The sequence below is a fragment of the Trachypithecus francoisi genome, unplaced genomic scaffold (genome assembly GCF_009764315.1).
Source record: "Trachypithecus francoisi isolate TF-2019V2 unplaced genomic scaffold, Tfra_2.0 Lachesis_group11, whole genome shotgun sequence".
Classification (NCBI taxonomy): domain Eukaryota; kingdom Metazoa; phylum Chordata; class Mammalia; order Primates; family Cercopithecidae; genus Trachypithecus; species Trachypithecus francoisi.
Window position 1 is genome coordinate 82,350,201 of NW_022681456.1, and position 16,333 is coordinate 82,366,533.

General features: G+C 45.9%; 1 protein-coding gene and 1 non-coding gene across 3 annotated transcripts in view; both read right to left on the reverse strand.

The window, feature by feature from the left end:
* Window positions 1-16,333, reverse strand: part of ACVR1B (activin A receptor type 1B) — a 46,412-nt gene that overhangs the window by 6,507 nt on the left and 23,572 nt on the right. For both annotated transcript variants that reach the window (XM_033222015.1, XM_033222016.1), the window contains exons 2-7: window positions 15,139-15,378; window positions 14,030-14,278; window positions 9,402-9,632; window positions 6,643-6,810; window positions 5,464-5,620; window positions 3,905-4,029 (exon numbers count right to left, since the gene is read on the reverse strand). In XM_033222015.1, coding sequence (XP_033077906.1) covers window positions 3,905-4,029; window positions 5,464-5,620; window positions 6,643-6,810; window positions 9,402-9,632; window positions 14,030-14,278; window positions 15,139-15,378 — 1,170 coding nt within the window. The remainder of the gene's footprint in view (window positions 1-3,904; window positions 4,030-5,463; window positions 5,621-6,642; window positions 6,811-9,401; window positions 9,633-14,029; window positions 14,279-15,138; window positions 15,379-16,333) is intronic.
* LOC117091127 lies at window positions 3,082-3,188 on the reverse strand. The gene has a single exon (XR_004440249.1). It is a non-coding gene; the product is annotated as a U6 spliceosomal RNA (small nuclear RNA).

A 16,333-nucleotide genomic window follows, 5' to 3' on the forward strand; every position in this document is an offset into this window, starting at 1 on the left:
TAATCCTAGCACTCTTGGAGGCCGAGGTGGAAGGAATGCTTGAACACAGGAGTTCAAGACCAGCCTGGGCAACACGGCAAAACCCTGTCGCCACAAAAAATACAAAAATTAGCAGGGAAGAGTGGTGCACCTGTAGTCCCAGGCTACTCGGGAGACTGGAGTGGCAGGTTCACCTGAGCCTGGAGAGGTGGAGGCTACAGTGAGCTGAGATCGTGCCACTGCACTCCAGTCTGGATGACAGAGTAAGACTCTTGTCTCAAAAAAAAAAAAAAGAATTTTTTTTTTTTTTTTGAGTGTTTCACTCATCACCCAGGCTGGAGTGCAGTGGCACGATCTCAGCTAAATGCAACTTCCACCTCCCAGGTTCAAGCGATTCTTCTACCTCAGCCTCTGAGTAGCTGGGATTACAGGTGCCCACCACCACGCCCGGTTAATTTTTGTATTTTTAGTAGAGATGGGGTTTCACCATATCAGCCAGGCTGGTCTTGAACTCCTGACCTCAGGTGATCTGCCCACTTCAGCCTCCCAAAGTGCTGGGATTACAGGAGTGAGCCATGGCACCTGGCCCCTAACGTTCTTTTTTTTTTTTTTTTTTTGAGACGGAGTCTGGCTGTGGCGAGATCTCGGCTCACTGCAAGCTCTGCCTCCCAGGTTCATGCCATTCTCCCGCCTCAGCCTCCGAGTAGCTGGGACTACAGGTGCCCGCCACCACGCCCGGCTAGTTTTTTGTATTTTTAGTAGAGATGGGGTTTCACCGTGTTAGCCAGGACGGTCTCGATCTCCTGACCTCGTGATCTGCCCGCCTCGGCCTCCCAAAGTGCTGGGATTACAGGCATGAGCCACTGCGCCTGGCCTAATGTTCATTTTTTAAAAGTGTGGTAATAGCACTGCATTTTTTAAAGTCCTCATTTTTTTTTTTTTTTTTGAGCCAGAGTCTGGCTCTGTCACCCAGGCTGGAGTGCAGTGGCCGGATCTCAGCTCACTGCAAGCTCCGCCTCCCGGGTTTACGCCATTCTCCTGCCTCAGCCTCCGGAGTAGCTGGGACTACAGACGCCCGCCACCTCGCCCGGCTAGTTTTTTGTATTTTTTTAGTAGAGACGGGGTTTCACCGTGTTAGCCAGGATGGTCTCGATCTCCTGACCTCGTGATCCGCCCGTCTCGGCCTCCCAAAGTGCTGGGATTACAGGCTTGAGCCACCGCGCCCGGCCAGTCCTCATCTTTTAAAGCTACAAACTTAAAAGATTTTCCATAATAAAAAGATAATTTTAAAAAGCCAATTTAGGCCAGGCACAGTGGCTCACGCCTACAAACCTAGCACTTTGGGAGGCTAAGGCAGGTGGACCACCTGAGGTCAGGAGTTCGAGACCAGCCTGGCCAATACAGTGAAACTCCATCTCTACTAAAAATATAAAAATCAGCTGGGAGTGGTGGTGGGCACCTGTAATCCCAGCGACTCAGGAGACTGAGGCAGGAGACTGGCTTGAACCCAGGAGGTGGAGGTTGCAGTGAGCTAAGATTGCGCCACAGCACTACAGCCTGGGTGACAAAGAGAGATCCTGTCTCAAAAAAATAAAAATAAAAAGCCAATTAATTTTTCTCAAGCCCTTTTCCAGAAAAAGAAAAGCAAGCAAGCAAGCAAACAAAACCTGCTGTCTTGAGCTAATAAGATTTTTTTTAAGTAGAGATGGAGTCTCTCTTGCCTCAGCCTCCTGAGTAGCTGAGATTACAGGTGCCTGCCACTACACCCGGCTAATTTTTGTATTTTTAGTAGAGACGGGGTTCCACCACACTGGCCAGCCTGGCCTCGAATTCCTGACCTCAGGTGATCTGCCCACCTTGGTCTCCCAAAGTGCTGGGATTACAGGCGTGAGCCACTATGCCTGGCCTTTATGTCTGGCTAATTTTTTTATTTTTGTAGAGATAGAGTTTCGCCATGTAGCCCAAGCAGGTCTCAAACTCCTGGCCTCAGACAATCAGCCCACCTTGGTCTCCCAAAGTGCTGGGATTACAGGTGTGACACAGTGCCCAGCCTGGGAAATATTTTTAAATAAAGAATTGGACTTGGTAATTATCTAAGGGGTAGTTACAGGCTTAAGTCCGAGTTACTAAAATAGTTATGTGACCTTGGACAAATTTCCTAATTTCTCTGTGACTCATTTTCTTCATTTGTAAAATAGCGATGATAATAGCACCTACTTATTACTTACTTGTAGTAGTAAAGATTAAATGAGCTTATACATAACAAGTGGTGAATAAATGTTAGTATTATATATTTAGCCTCAATCTCTGGATGTCATAAGAAGAAATAAACATTAACAGTTTAAGACCTGTGTGACCAGATTTTTCTTAGTCTGTTTTATTTGTTGTTTTCTTTTTTTCTTTGAGATGGAGTCTCGCTCTGTTGCAAAGGTGGAGTGCAGTGGCTCGATCTCGGCTGACTGCAACCTCCACCTCCAGGGTTTAAGAGTTCTCCTGCCTCAGCCTCCTGAGTAGCTGGGACTACAGGCGTGTGCCACCATGCCCTGCTAATTTTTGTATTTTTAGTACAGACAGGGTTTCACCATGTTGGCCAGGATGGTCTCGATCTCTTGACCTCATGATCTGCCCGCCTTGGCCTCCCAAAGTGCTGGGGATTACAAGCGTGAGCCACTGTTGCCTGGTCTCTTAGTCTGTTTTATCTGCATATACTGATCAAAATTTAAGAGGTCCAATTCCATGAATACTACCTGGGCACTATTTCCATAATTTGGATTTTACCAAACATGTCATAAACGGAAGCTGGAAAAGGGTATTAATATACAAAACAGTTCTGCTGGAAGACTTGCCAGATGTTTTCTAGATTAGATTTTTTAATTTTTGTGGGTACACAGATGTATATACTTATGGGGTATAACATGAGATGTTTTGATACAGGCATGCAATGCATAATAATCATATAATGGAAAATGGGATATCCATCCCTTCAAGCATTTACACTTTGTGTTACAAACAATCCAATTATATTATTTCAGTTATTTAAAAATGTACAATTAAATTATTGACTATAGTCACCCTGTGGTGCTATCAAATAGTAGGTCTTTAAAAAATATGGAACACTTTAGGAATTTGCATATCATCCTTGTGCAGGGGCCATGCTAACCTTCTCTGTATCATTCCAATTTTAGTATATGTGCTGGCGAAGTGAGCACTACTAGTTTTTTTCCAACCACTTTCACTGCCCTGGAATCTCTTATATCACAGATAAATGGCTGAAGGTAGGGCTCTAGAGGTCCTGGAACTTGATCATGTGGCAGAATATGTGGAAATTATCATAAAACACTGATATACTAAGTTGACAATAAAAAGTGTTTCTGCTAAATCTGATACTATTTCTTACTGGATTCTGTCATGAATAAAAAGTTGCAAATGCCAACGACTTTTAACCATGGGAGAAAAAACTCACTTTAAGAAAAATCTATGCACTTTTACAAATTTAGAAACTAGCACTATTATTTTAACAATGAAACAGCAGGGTTTCCCATGAATGGGGCCTGGGAGCCAATGATTAGAACATACTGCTCCTGAAGTGAGAGACCCCTGCATGAATCTGTGCTATTTGCACCTGGGGCACTCCCTGCCACAGACTAATACAACAATGTTTGTTTGTTTATAAAGCCAAACGAGCCTTCAGAATGGTTACCCTAACACACAACACTATTCAACAAGCTGATCCCCGAATAATAAACACATCCTAAGCACAGCTGCCTCCAAGGTTCCACACCTTTGATGGCAACCTTAAACGATGATTCAGGCTCTGGCAACAGGCATCCAACAGGTTGTAAAAAGAAAGAGGGCAGTAAAACAGCTTTGGGTGATCCAGCGTCCTGGAATGGGAGGTAGGAGCAAAGGCAAAAAAGAAAGGTACCTCCAGAATTGCATCTTCGAGCAATCTCCCAATATACAAGCCCGAGGGCATAAATATCAGCACATTTAAAGGAGTCAAAGTGTTTCATATTAATGGTTTCATCAAGTACTTCAGGGGCCATGTATCTGCAATAGCAAAACAAACATGGTCACGCACAGAAAATGATGACTGCTCTCTTTAAATCAAAGTATTGATTCAGGGGCCCTCTGAATGTGGAAGAATATCATCCTGATAAAGTCCCTTGGGGCAGAAGAAGTGTACACATCTCTTCATTGCAAACTCCCATGTTTTAGATTTGATTCTAAACACTTCAGCACAGATTTGGCAATACCAGGCTACTCTGATGTGTATCTCTATTTTTAACCATTAAGATTTGTTTATTTGGCCAGGTGCAGTGGCTCATGCCTGTAAACCCAGCACTTTGGGAGGCTGAGGTGGGTGGATCACCTGAGGGCAGGAGTTGGAGACCAGCCTGGCCAACATCGTGAAACCCCATCTCTATTAAAAATACAAAAAATTAGCCAGGCGTGGTGGCGGGCACCTGTAATCCCAGCTACTCGGGAGGCTGAGGCAGGAGAATCACTTGGACCCAGGAGGTGTAGGCTGCAGTGGGCTGCAATTGTGCCACTGCACTCCAGCTTGGGCAACAAGAGTGAAACTCCATTTCAAAAAAACAGAGAGAAAAGATTTGTTTATTTGAAGCATGTTCTGACTTCTTGGCAGAACTACTTGTAATGTGGGTCACAGAGGCAGTAACAGTACATAATATTTGGTTGATACCAGAGTCTTTCACTTTATTGAATGTAGTCACAGTGATGGGTTGAGCTTAAGTTTCATTCTGAACTACTTTTCTTATCTTACCTGACTATAGATATGTCAAAATTAATTCTAGAGGTGGTCAGCAGCACCCTTAATGACTCTGAGTAGTAATTATGAGTAATTACTAGGATTCCAGCCACCCCAGCCCCCACAATAAATCAGGGGATCATCTTAATGAAATTCATTTAGATTCAGCAAACAGATTTCCACTTCTTCCACTCTATTAAAAGGTGGTCCCATTTCCAACTCATGAAATCAATTTGCAATCACAGCTCCTTACTTCTTACCTCACTTCTGCATGAAGTGGGAAGCAAGCCCATCCTAGGTTACCTCTGCTATAGTTTGGCAAATCTGCTCTCCAGTCCCTAAGCACAACATGCTCCCTGCCTCCTTCACGGCTCTCTGCACAGGAGATGGCAGTGTTTTCCCTCTTTCCCGAGCCACACCTGTTGCCTGCTATCCTTCTAAATCCTGCTCCAGATTGTCCTTCTCTCTGACCTTAACACCACCAACACCAATGTGCATACAGTTCATGGAGCTGTGCTCTCAGTACTTGTATCTGTTAGATGCAGTGGTGTAACTTTCCAATGTGGGGAGTGCATGTTCAACTTTCAGCGGGCTGAGAACAAGGTCCTCGCCTCCTTTTTCGACACCTCCTTCTCCTGTGCATATGGGAAATGGCACACATGGGATACTCAGTAGAAGCTGCTTAGCAAGGGCAGAGGCCCAGGCTCTCCTACCGTTTGGTCCCCACCCTCTGATTTGGGGCAATGTCGATGGTGTCAGTGACTGCATCGTGACGGACAGCCAGGCCCAGGTCTGCTATGGCACACATGCCATTTTTCTTCACCAGAATGTTCTTTGACTTTAAGTCTCGATGAGCAATTCCAGGCTTCCCTGGCAGAGAAAAAAGCAGGGATCTTTACAGAGAGATGATATAAATGTTAAAAGCATAGACTTTCCAGCCAAACTGTATAGTTTTGAGTCCTGGCTTTGCCTCCTGCTAATCCAGTGACCCTGGAAAAGTGACTTTACCCCTCTGTACCTCAGTCTTCTCATCCATAAAATCAGAATGACAGTACTTATTTCATGGGACTGTTGTGAGGATTAAATGCATTCATGTAGCTGAGACCACAAAAGGACATGTGTATTTAGCTAATATTTGTATTAATATTTACTGCTACTACTCGTCTTCCCTGAGCAAATATGCTCAGGTATAGAAGTGCTGAGGGACTGAAGGCAAGTTGCTACAATGCCTCCTAGTTCTCAGAAGGAAACAGGCCCGATGATGAGAACTGGCATTGCACAGGCTATAGGAATAGGACCCAACTTTCATGGGTGATTTTCTATTGTGGCACTGGTCAACCAGGCGTCAGGGATCACACCTGCCATTGGACAAGATCCAGGATCTCCCAAAGGGCTGACATGACAGTCAACAAGCAGCAGAGCTTCAGGTCTTCTTCCTCCAGGAAAACCTTCCCAGATTAGTAAGGCCCAGCATCTAATCCACCAAGTGGCCTTTAAGCCAGCTGTCCCCATCAATGAACATGGAAATCACTAAACTCATGTTCCCAGTACACTGGTTTATCTTTTTACTTCCACTTTTTCTCATGTCTATTGTGGGATTCTAAGATGATTACTCCTTCATAACAAATGACTACGTCAAGCCATTGATTGACAAGTAGCTGAATATTGATATTATAGGGTTCCTGAGGGAGTTCTAAAGACAGAGGTGAAGGGAACACCCTGTAGATACCTCACTTAAGTGAAGCTCAAACCTCTTTTCCTTTAAATTAAACTAGAGTTCCTGAGGTCCAGCCCCAACTTCCTCAGTGAAAAGGTATTCTAGGAACTAAATCAGGATGGTGCGGACCTTTCATGCCTATGTCACTTTGCTGCTCCTGCGCTAGTCCACTCACCTTGGGTGCCCACAATCTCCATGTGCAGGTGTGCCAGCCCACTAGCAGCAGACAAGGCCAGCTTAATCATCCCCTCAATTGTCACTGTGTACCGGTTCAGATAATCAAACAGGGACCCGTGCTCATGATAGTCAGAAACAAGCCACAGCTGTGTCCAGGTGCCATTATCTGCAGAGAACCACACATGAGTTCCAGAAAATGCGTAACTATCAGCAAAACGGTGAAAGTTGGTAAGGATGAGTGTGTACAATACAAAATCCAGTTAGACTCCTGAATTCACATTTCTCACCCCCACGCCCCCTAATGCCCCATTTAGCGTCCTTTCATTTATAGTGGTCTACCAGTTTGGGACCTCAGTAAGGACAGGGGAACACCATGTCTTTCTTAGGACGGCTCCTGATTTCTTTTAGGTGAGCTGTAAGATTATGAATATTATGTCAAATTTGAAATATGAAATACTCAGGAAAGAGGAGGCATATGCCTAGGGAAAGTAACAGCTATCACCAGCTTTGTCTGCAGCACTGCTTTGATCCTGACCAAGACTTGCTCATGGGCACAGGAGAACCACAATGAGCTGGATCCACCACCACCAAGCAGGAAAGCCTTGGAGGGCCTCCTGTGTCCCGGCAATCCTCTGAACACAGACCAAACACAGCACATGTCTCATCTGTAATGTTTCTTTTCAGTCTGTTGTTCTTACCAGGCTATGGTATTTCTGTGAGTAGCAAAGATCTCCTTTATGCATTACTGGATTCCAGGCCAAAAAATGCTTTTCAGTGAATGAACAGCCCACTTCCAAGTATTCCCAGAGAGGCATCTCATCCTTCAGAGGAGCAATGGAAGGTAGAGTGCATACACTTTATTTTCTCTTTTATACTAGGGACAGCAAGGAGGAGGAGAGCAGGAGGAGGGAGAAAAAGAAAACACCAAAGCCAGGAATCGAATTAAGCCACACCACTGTCAATAGGAAGATTGGAAATTGAGTTGAAATCTCCAAAATTCCAGGCTGGCACTGATTCCAGGGCACCATACTATATACACACCATGTTAAAAAGGCAAGAACGAGGGAGTCCGATTGTTCCCCTTCCCTGGCCTTAATGTGGGTTTTGAAAGCCAGATCCCTACCCACACAAGCTGCCAGAATCAATAAAGGGAATGGATCCTGGAAACGCACACATCTTGGCTTCTCTTATCACAAACAAGGGGCCCACCCAACACACTGCTTCTTGCACTCTAACCAGTCCCAAAGTCCTGAGCACCCTCCCAATACGTGTGAAGAGAAGACATGATTTGATCCTTTTAAAACATGTAAGATTTAAACTTTACCAAAAGGTGATAGCGTTTTAGACACTAACTTCTAAATTGCACTGTGCCACAGGAGCAAGCCATGTCACAACTGCTAGACAGACTCTTCCACAATGCGAACCAGCCACTCATGGCGTCCTCTCTACACTCCGGGTGCCACTTCCCCTTCTTCCTGGGAGCTCTGTGAGGGGAGGGACTGTGTCTTGCTCTTATGTGTGATGGTCCAAGCAGCCAGCAGAGGTCTGGCCCACAGCAATCAATAAATGTTATAGAATTAATGAAAGAAATTGTAATTACTACCCACTATCTTCAGAATGGAATACAATCCTCTCAAAAAGGCCCCTCACAATCTGGCCTCTGCCTGTCTCTCCACCCACAGCCATCCAAGTTACTTGCAGGGCCCCAAACACCTCACCTTTGCACAGGTCTGCAGTGCCCTTCCCTGCAAGGAAGGTTTTCCTTCCTGAACTCTTGCCACCTTTGTCTCCATCGGGCTCAGGTGTGAGTCAGCCCCAATTTGTGCTCAACAGAACAACTCATGTTTACCTCCTCTAATCACCCTTACTCGTCGTGCTTTGCTAATGATGTCCTCAAACATAGGGAGGTGCCTGGCACATAAGAGACTCAAAAACTAAAGCAATAAAAAGGAGAGGAAGAAGGAAAGAAGAATCCTCAGGGACAGGACTGACCAAGAGCAGAGTCTGAAGGCCACTAGGTGACACTTTGTGGACTACAGGCTTTTCTGTCGTTATCCTTCCCTGCCAGGGTTGAGGCCACAATTCCTCATCCTAGTGATTTTCTTTCTTTTTTCCTTCTTTTTTTGAGACAGAGTCTCGCTCTGTCACGCAGGCTGGAGTGCAGTGGCGCAACCTCAGCTCACTGCAACCTCTGCCTCCCGGGTTCAAGCAATTGGCCTGCCTCAGCCTCCTGAGTAGCTGGGATTACAGGTGCGTGTCACCACGCCCAGCTCATTTTTGTATTTTTAGTAGAGATGGGGTTTCAACACGTTGGCCAGGCTGGTCACGAACTCCTGACCTCAAGAGATCTGCCTGCCTCGGCCTCCCACAGTGCTGGGATTACATGCGTGAACCACCGTGCCCAGCCCATCACAGTGATTTTCAAAATAAACTTACGGAACTCCCTGCAGGAACTACACTGGACGTGGGTTTGGGAGAGTGGAGAAAGAGAAATTAAGCAGATAGGGCGAGGGGATGTATCTTGTTTATCTGAGTAAGAACTCCTTGTTTATTTGTTTGATAACCTGGATTTCTGTATAAGCTTTTCATGGAATAAAAGGCTCCACACCTTAAGAAAAGTGTGGAAACCTTGACCTTATTCAAGTTCTCTTTCTATGGGTTACAATGATGAAGGCAAACAGAGCTGTGCATCCCATAGCTATGCACTTTCTCTGGCATCCTCCATCTGGGAATGCTGTATCCAAGCCCAGCCCTTACCTTTGTTGTCAGCGGCAATAAATCCAAGGATGTTTTCATGGCGCAGCATGACCGTCTGGTATATCTCTGCTTCCCGGAACCAAGACCGTTCTTCACGAGAAGAGAATATTTTCACAGCCACATCACCACCCCTCCAGCGGCCGCGCCATACTTCCCCAAACCGACCCTTGCCAATAATCTCTTGTAAAACGATGGTTCGGGCCACTGTGCGCTGGACAAAGAGAGGTAACCCTGTGGACCAAAGAATGGGAAGAAACCTGACACTGCAAATCTGACAAATTTTCCAACTCCCACACTAATTGGCACAATGGAAAGACCCTTAACATGGTGTCTTCATCCTACACTGGTGCATTAACCATGGAGAGCTGCTGCTGCTCCTGCACGTTTCTAGGTAATCTACCAGAGGGCTGAGCGAGGCAGAGAGGGGCAAAGAGTGAACACAAATGGGAAACGTGTATGATTACTCCTTATCTACGCAATTTCTCCTCTCAGTAAGCATGGATGATAGATTTGAACGTAAATGTTTGACCAGATTTACCGACTCTTCAGCCAGCCACCTGTGGGCCGATCCACCCACATCTGCTTTATTTTGGTGGAGGAAGGAAAGAGGGCAGAGAACATGAGAGGGGAGGCTCATGTGCTGGGGGCCACCTTCTGGCTGTTCTGCTTATTAGCCACTAGAGGGCAGTGCTGTGAGGCCCATGGGTTCCCACCTCCAAAGAGAGCAAAGCTCTGCTCCCAAGCACAACTCCAGAGGTAGAATGGAGGACTACCTACGTTTAGTCTAAGATTAATTTTACTGTCTTTATAAAACTCAACATTGCTTCATTTGACTCATTCAATGTATCTGTATGTATCTAATCACCCTTACCATCACAACTGACTCTTAACTCTCTTACTCCCACTCCCAATCAAATTAATAAATACATTATTAATCCCTAGGTCTGGTAGATGGGAACTACCATTTACTGCATGCTTACTATGCATTAGGCTCCATGCTAAGGGCTTTACATAAATTATCTCACTTCCCCAAACCACCTGGAAGGTAAGGCACTGTTATCATCCCCATTTTATAAACAAGAAAACTAAGGCTCATACAGGAGGTTACGTAATATTCAAATTCATACAAGCAGTTAAGTGGCAAAGCAGGGCTTAAAATCTAGGACTGTCTGACTCTATAATCTATGCTTTTAATGACAACAGTATAGAACCACCAAAATGTTTCTCAAATTAGCCCCCGCCTCTCCATCTCTGTCCGCCTGTCCTACTTTTGGACCTTCTCTAAAAGACTTCCAACAGGTCTTCTGCCTCCCATCTCAGCCTGCTCTTGCCCTGTGCACCCACACACACCCCGCCTCACCCCACCCTTCCCAAAAGAAGGCTGGTAGTGAATGAATTCATCCTCCACACCACTGCCAGCATTCCTTCCAAACGAAAAAATGAACATTCGTTTCCCACACGGAAACTTTCAGTAGAAGCCCCTTACCTATAAGATAAAGGTCAGCCCTCAAGGTCCTCTACACCAGGGCCAGCCTGACTTCCCCCTGCTTCCCTAGCACAAGCACATCATGCTGGTCTCCTTATCATAAAGGTTCTTTAAACATACAGTGGACCTTCATGTCTTTGTCTTTTTACTGAAGCTATTTTCATTGGCCTGGAATGTTCTTTGCCCTCTTGCCTCTCTTAAAAATTCCAACACATTCTTTAAGACTCCTTTTTTATTTTATTTTTTTTGAGATGGAGTCGCGCTCTGTCACTCAGGCTGGAATGCAATGGTATGATTTCGGCTCACTGCAACCTCCACCTCCTAGGTTCATGCAATTCTCCTGCCTCAGCCTTCCAAGTAGCTGGGATCACAGGCGCCCGCCGCCACACCCAGCTAATTTTTGTATTTTTAGTAGAGATGGGGGGCTTCATCATGTTGCTCAGGCCGGTCTCGAACTCCTGACCTGAGGTGATCTACCCACCTTGGCCTCCCAAAGTGCTGGGATTACAGGTGTGAGTCACCGTGACCAGCCTTTTTTTTTTTTTAAGACGGAGCTTTGCTCTTGTTGCCCAGGCTGGAGTGCAATGGCATGATCTGGGCTCACTGAAGCCTCTGCCCCCCGGGTTCAAGCAATTCTCCTTCCCCAGTTTCCCGAGTAGCTGGAATTATAGGCATGCACCACCACACCCGGTTAATATTTTGTATTTAGTAGAGACGAGGTTTCACCATGTTAGTCAGGCTGGTCTCGAACTTTTGACCTCATGTGATCTGCCCACCCTGGCCTCCCAAAGTGCTGGGATTTTAGGTGTGGCTGCCCAGCCTCAAGACACCTTTAAATGTGCCCTCCTCTGTGAGACTCGGGTTCCCAACAATTCCTGTCTCTCTGATCCAATCCTGGAGTCAGGCTTTTTTTTTTCTGAGACAGAGTCTCGCTCTGTCGCCCAGGCTGGAGTGTAGTGGCGTGATCTCGGCTCACTGCAAGCTCCACCTCCCAGGTTCACACCATTCTCCTCAGCCTCCCAAGTAGCTGGGACTAGAGGCGCCCATCACCATGCCCGGCTAATTTTTTGTATTTTTAGTAGAGATGGGGTTTCACCGTGTTAGCCAGGATGGTCTGGATCTCCTGACCTCGTGATCCGCCTGCCTCGGCATCCCAAAGTGTTGGGATTACAGGTGTGAGCCACTGCGCCCAGCCGGGTCAGCCTCTTTCTAATCTGTCTAAAACTATATCACCCAGAAGGTATTCAGTATATACTTATTTAAATGAATTGAAAGTCATATGAGCAGCATGGACTTACTACTTTAAAAACCACATCATTAGAAACCTAACACCTTGGAAGTTCTGCATATTCTGAATGAAGAATATACTAAACCACTCAGAGGGAAATAGTTATTTTGCTACAGATGACTAAACAACTACCATGGCCCTTCACTTGTTTCAGCTGGTCTGGGTCTTAAAAATACTTTGGAAAACCCAATCTACCCTCCTCTAGCAGCAAATCAATTCCCACAGTCAGCCAGGAGGTTCTAACCACTGCCCTACCTCTTTCAACAAGGAACGAGCCCTAGATTTTTACTGTTTCTAAAAATATGCAGCTTTTAAATACATCCATCATTTTGGTGCTCTCTACTGCAGAGCTTAATAAAAGCAAAGCCACTGAAATTCAGGAGATGTCACAGCTCAAAGTACTCCCGTGTCAAGCAGAATGTCTGGGCATGACTGACGGCATAATTTTCCCATAGAACAACAGTCTTGTCCCACGTCAAGGAAACATATATAAAAACATGCAAAAGTTCTCACAAATAAGATCCTCTGTGTTTTAGCTAGAATGGCAACAGTGATGTTTGTGGATGTTTTTTCTTTTATAAGAACGGACTTGAAGTCAAGAATTTGAGACTAACCTGGGCAACAAAGTGAGACCGTCCACAAAAATGAAAAAAAAAAAAAATTGCCAGGCTTGGTGGCACATGCCTGACATCTCAGCTACTCAGGAGACTAAGGTGGAGGATCTCTTGAGCCCAGGAGGTTGAGGCTGCAGTGAGCTGTGATTGCACCACGGCACTGCAGCCTGGGCAACAACAGAGTGAGACCATTATCTAAAAAATAAAAAATAAAAAATAAAAAAAAGGAACGCAATACCACTGTCACAAAAATAATGGTTTATCTTCATTAAAAAAATTATTTGCGAAGCAGGTGGATCACTTGAGGTCAAGAACACATGACCAGCCTGGCCGACGTGGCGAAACCTTGTCTCTACTAAAAATACAGAAATTAGCTGGTGTAGTGGTGCATGCCTGTAATCCCAGCTACTCAGGAGGCTGAGGCAGGAGAATCACTTGAACCTGGCAGGCAGAGGTTTCAGTTAGCGGAGACTGTGCCACTGCACTGCTGCCTGGGAAACAGAGCAAGACGCTGTTTCTAAATAAGTAAGTAAGTAAAAAAATTCTTCTGCATTCATGTTCACATTTAATAGCTAGCTGAGCTATATACCCTGAGACCTAAACAACAAGCCCTTTTATCCTAAATTCTCGTCTTATGCCAAGGTCTAGTATTTGGTTCATTTCCCTCATCTGAGAAAGACTTGGTCAACAAAAGGCAGTACAGGAAATAGTGCTGATGCTATGCTGGAGGCCCACATTGCCTTTATTTTCACCCCCACCAAAAACCCTTGGGCAACTGGTACAAGTCAATGATTCACCAAATTCCAACTCTAAGCTTTACTGGACGTCCTTAAACTCCCTTGTGGTTGCTCAGAGATCAATGATTAGCTGTCACCACCTCACAGGAATCTCGCACACTGCTGTTTCTCAAAAGGAGCCCCGAAATTGAGCACTCCACTGCTCAGGTGGAACCAGCTAAGTTTTAATAGATGTACGTACAGTTGCAAAGCTTAGAGAGGCAGAACTTCTGTAGTGGATAATTGTGTACTAGAACTTGGGAATCCCAGGGAATGAGAGATTTTCTGTGAACCCATTATCTTATCTTATTACACGTCGACTCCAAAGGAAGGGGAACTAGGAAACCGAACGACTCAATGCTGGCAGAAACAAACGCAGCGCCCCCAGCCTTCTCTACAAGCACGCTATCCTGGGAAACTGATTAAAGTCAACCACAGACACGATGCCCTGGAGAACTCAGTACCTGAGCCAGACCCTGAGGTGGAGAGATCGTAGACAAGATCCTGGAGTGTCTTGTCTTTGGAGAGACACATCTCACATGAGGGATCTTCCATGTCCAGTCTCTGGCGGTTGTGGTAGACACGCTGATGATAGTTAATGACAAGGAAAACAATGATGATGATGAGGAACAGGAGGAACACCGGGCCGGCGATGATGCCTACCAGCTCCACCGGGCCCCACATGGACGGGTGCTCAGGCTCCTTGAGGTGACCTGGGTCAAGTGAGAGAGGAGAGGGAAACAATGAGAAGTAAAAACAAGGGGAAGAGTAAAAACACCTCCCTCAAAGTGAAGAGTGAAAAAGAACCCTTTCCCTGTCGACATGTTCAGGCTCCCTTGATCTCTCTGATCTTCCTGGGCTAGTCTGTCTGCCTAGATGCTCTCAAATACCCAACTTCTTTAGTTAAGGCACCTCTTTCCAGTCAAACCCACAACCCACTTTGTAATCTCATGCATTTCATGATACTATCCCTGACTCAGGCCCCTACACAGATGCCTGTTTCTGCTCTTTAACTTCCCAGCACCTCTGGGATTGAGTTTTGCTGGTTAAGTATCACACATAAGTGTGTCCCATTTGACAGTGGAGCTCCTCTAAGCTCCACTCTAGTTTCTCTCCTTCTCCTGAATGGAAGACTTGCAAAAGGGGGGTATGTGGTGCTTCTCAGCTTTGGTTACTGGCCTTTTTCTATTCTGGTCCCTTCTCACATCTGACCATCATCCTCCCTTGAGGAGTCACCTTTGCTCAGCTCTGGGGCCATCTCTTTCCGGATCAGTCCCACATCCTCCCGCGGGGATCCCTGCCTGGTTCTTCCATTCCTCACCACTGCCTATGGCTGCTCAGCCACTACTCAAAACACTGCTGGCACCTCTGGGACTAACTTGAAAATCTGCTTCCTCCCCCTCTAATCTACAAAAGCAACTCCTGAGAAACCCCAGCCTTTGTCACCTTGGGGAGCATCCAAAAGGCATCTTTATCGTCAAACCAAGCGAGTGGGCAAGAGTAGAAAAAAATGAAGCGACGGGGTGCCCTACCTCCAAGCTGAGCCACTAGTCCAACAGGGGCATGCACTCACCACTGGGCACCCTCAAGTCGATCCTGTTGCAGAAGTCAGTGTAGCAGCAGTGGGTGTTGCGCAGGTCCTCTGAGCTCAGGCAGTAAAAGGGCTTCCCGGCAGGGACCAGCTCCACTTTGGGGATGCAGGTGCGCACATGGTGCTCCATCCCATCCAGATTGAAAATGGAAACCATGCAGGCCCCATCTGTCTCACACGTGTAGTTGGCCTGGAGGCAGCTGGTGCACGCACACAGCAGAGCTGCAGGAAATTGGGGAGCAGACATTGACACCAATGGTGAGATCCTTTGCAGGTCCTTTTCCAAACTTAGAATATAACCCCTTAGCATACTTGATGTTCCAAAACAGTTTTTATAGAGATGGGGCCAAACAGATATCCTTAACTGAGCACAACTTCACCTGTTTATTGAGCTTTTGAGGCTCCACTATTATCCTCTAAGTGCTCTACTTTATGCCTGTGAGAGACAGAGGAATTACCTTTTCTTCAAATTGAGATGCCTGACAAGAGGAAAGCATCTTCCTTTTGGAGAATGTGGGGCTGCCCCCCACTTCATGCAGAGCCACCTAGGGTTCCTGGAGCTATCACCAGCCCTATCTCCCCCAGCAGGAACCAAGCACGCCCACGGCTTCCTGCAGCATGCATGCTCTCACACATTCTTTTGCTGCAATGCTTTTTTCCTGCCTAATTCTTACATATCCTTCAAAATTCAACTCAAATGTCACTTCTTTTGAAAAGCTTTCCCTGACCACTCCATTATCGCCCTCCTGCCTTTAGTAGTCCAAGTCAGGTGCCCCTCTCATTCACGAGGGGCACAAAGGATATCCTCTAAAGAGAGAACTTGAGTGCTTCCCTTGTGAAGGTATTGTGACAACTAAGTGAGATAATGCATTAAAAGTGCTCAATACATTTAACCCATCCTGAAAGGCCCCTGGGTAGCATGCACACGCGTTCATGTATACGAGTGTGTGCACACACAATTTTTTTCAAACAGGCAGTGTACACAATCACCTCTGGGATTGAGTTTTGCTGGTTAAGTATCACACATAAGTGTGTCCCATTTGATAGGAAATCACTGCAAATGAATTTGGCGCCTCTGAAAGCCTCTTTAGCAGCCCTGGAATCTGAAATCCTTTATTTATTCAACTAACAAGAATAGCACAGACAGCAGCAGTTGGTTCTCCCCAACACTGTCTCC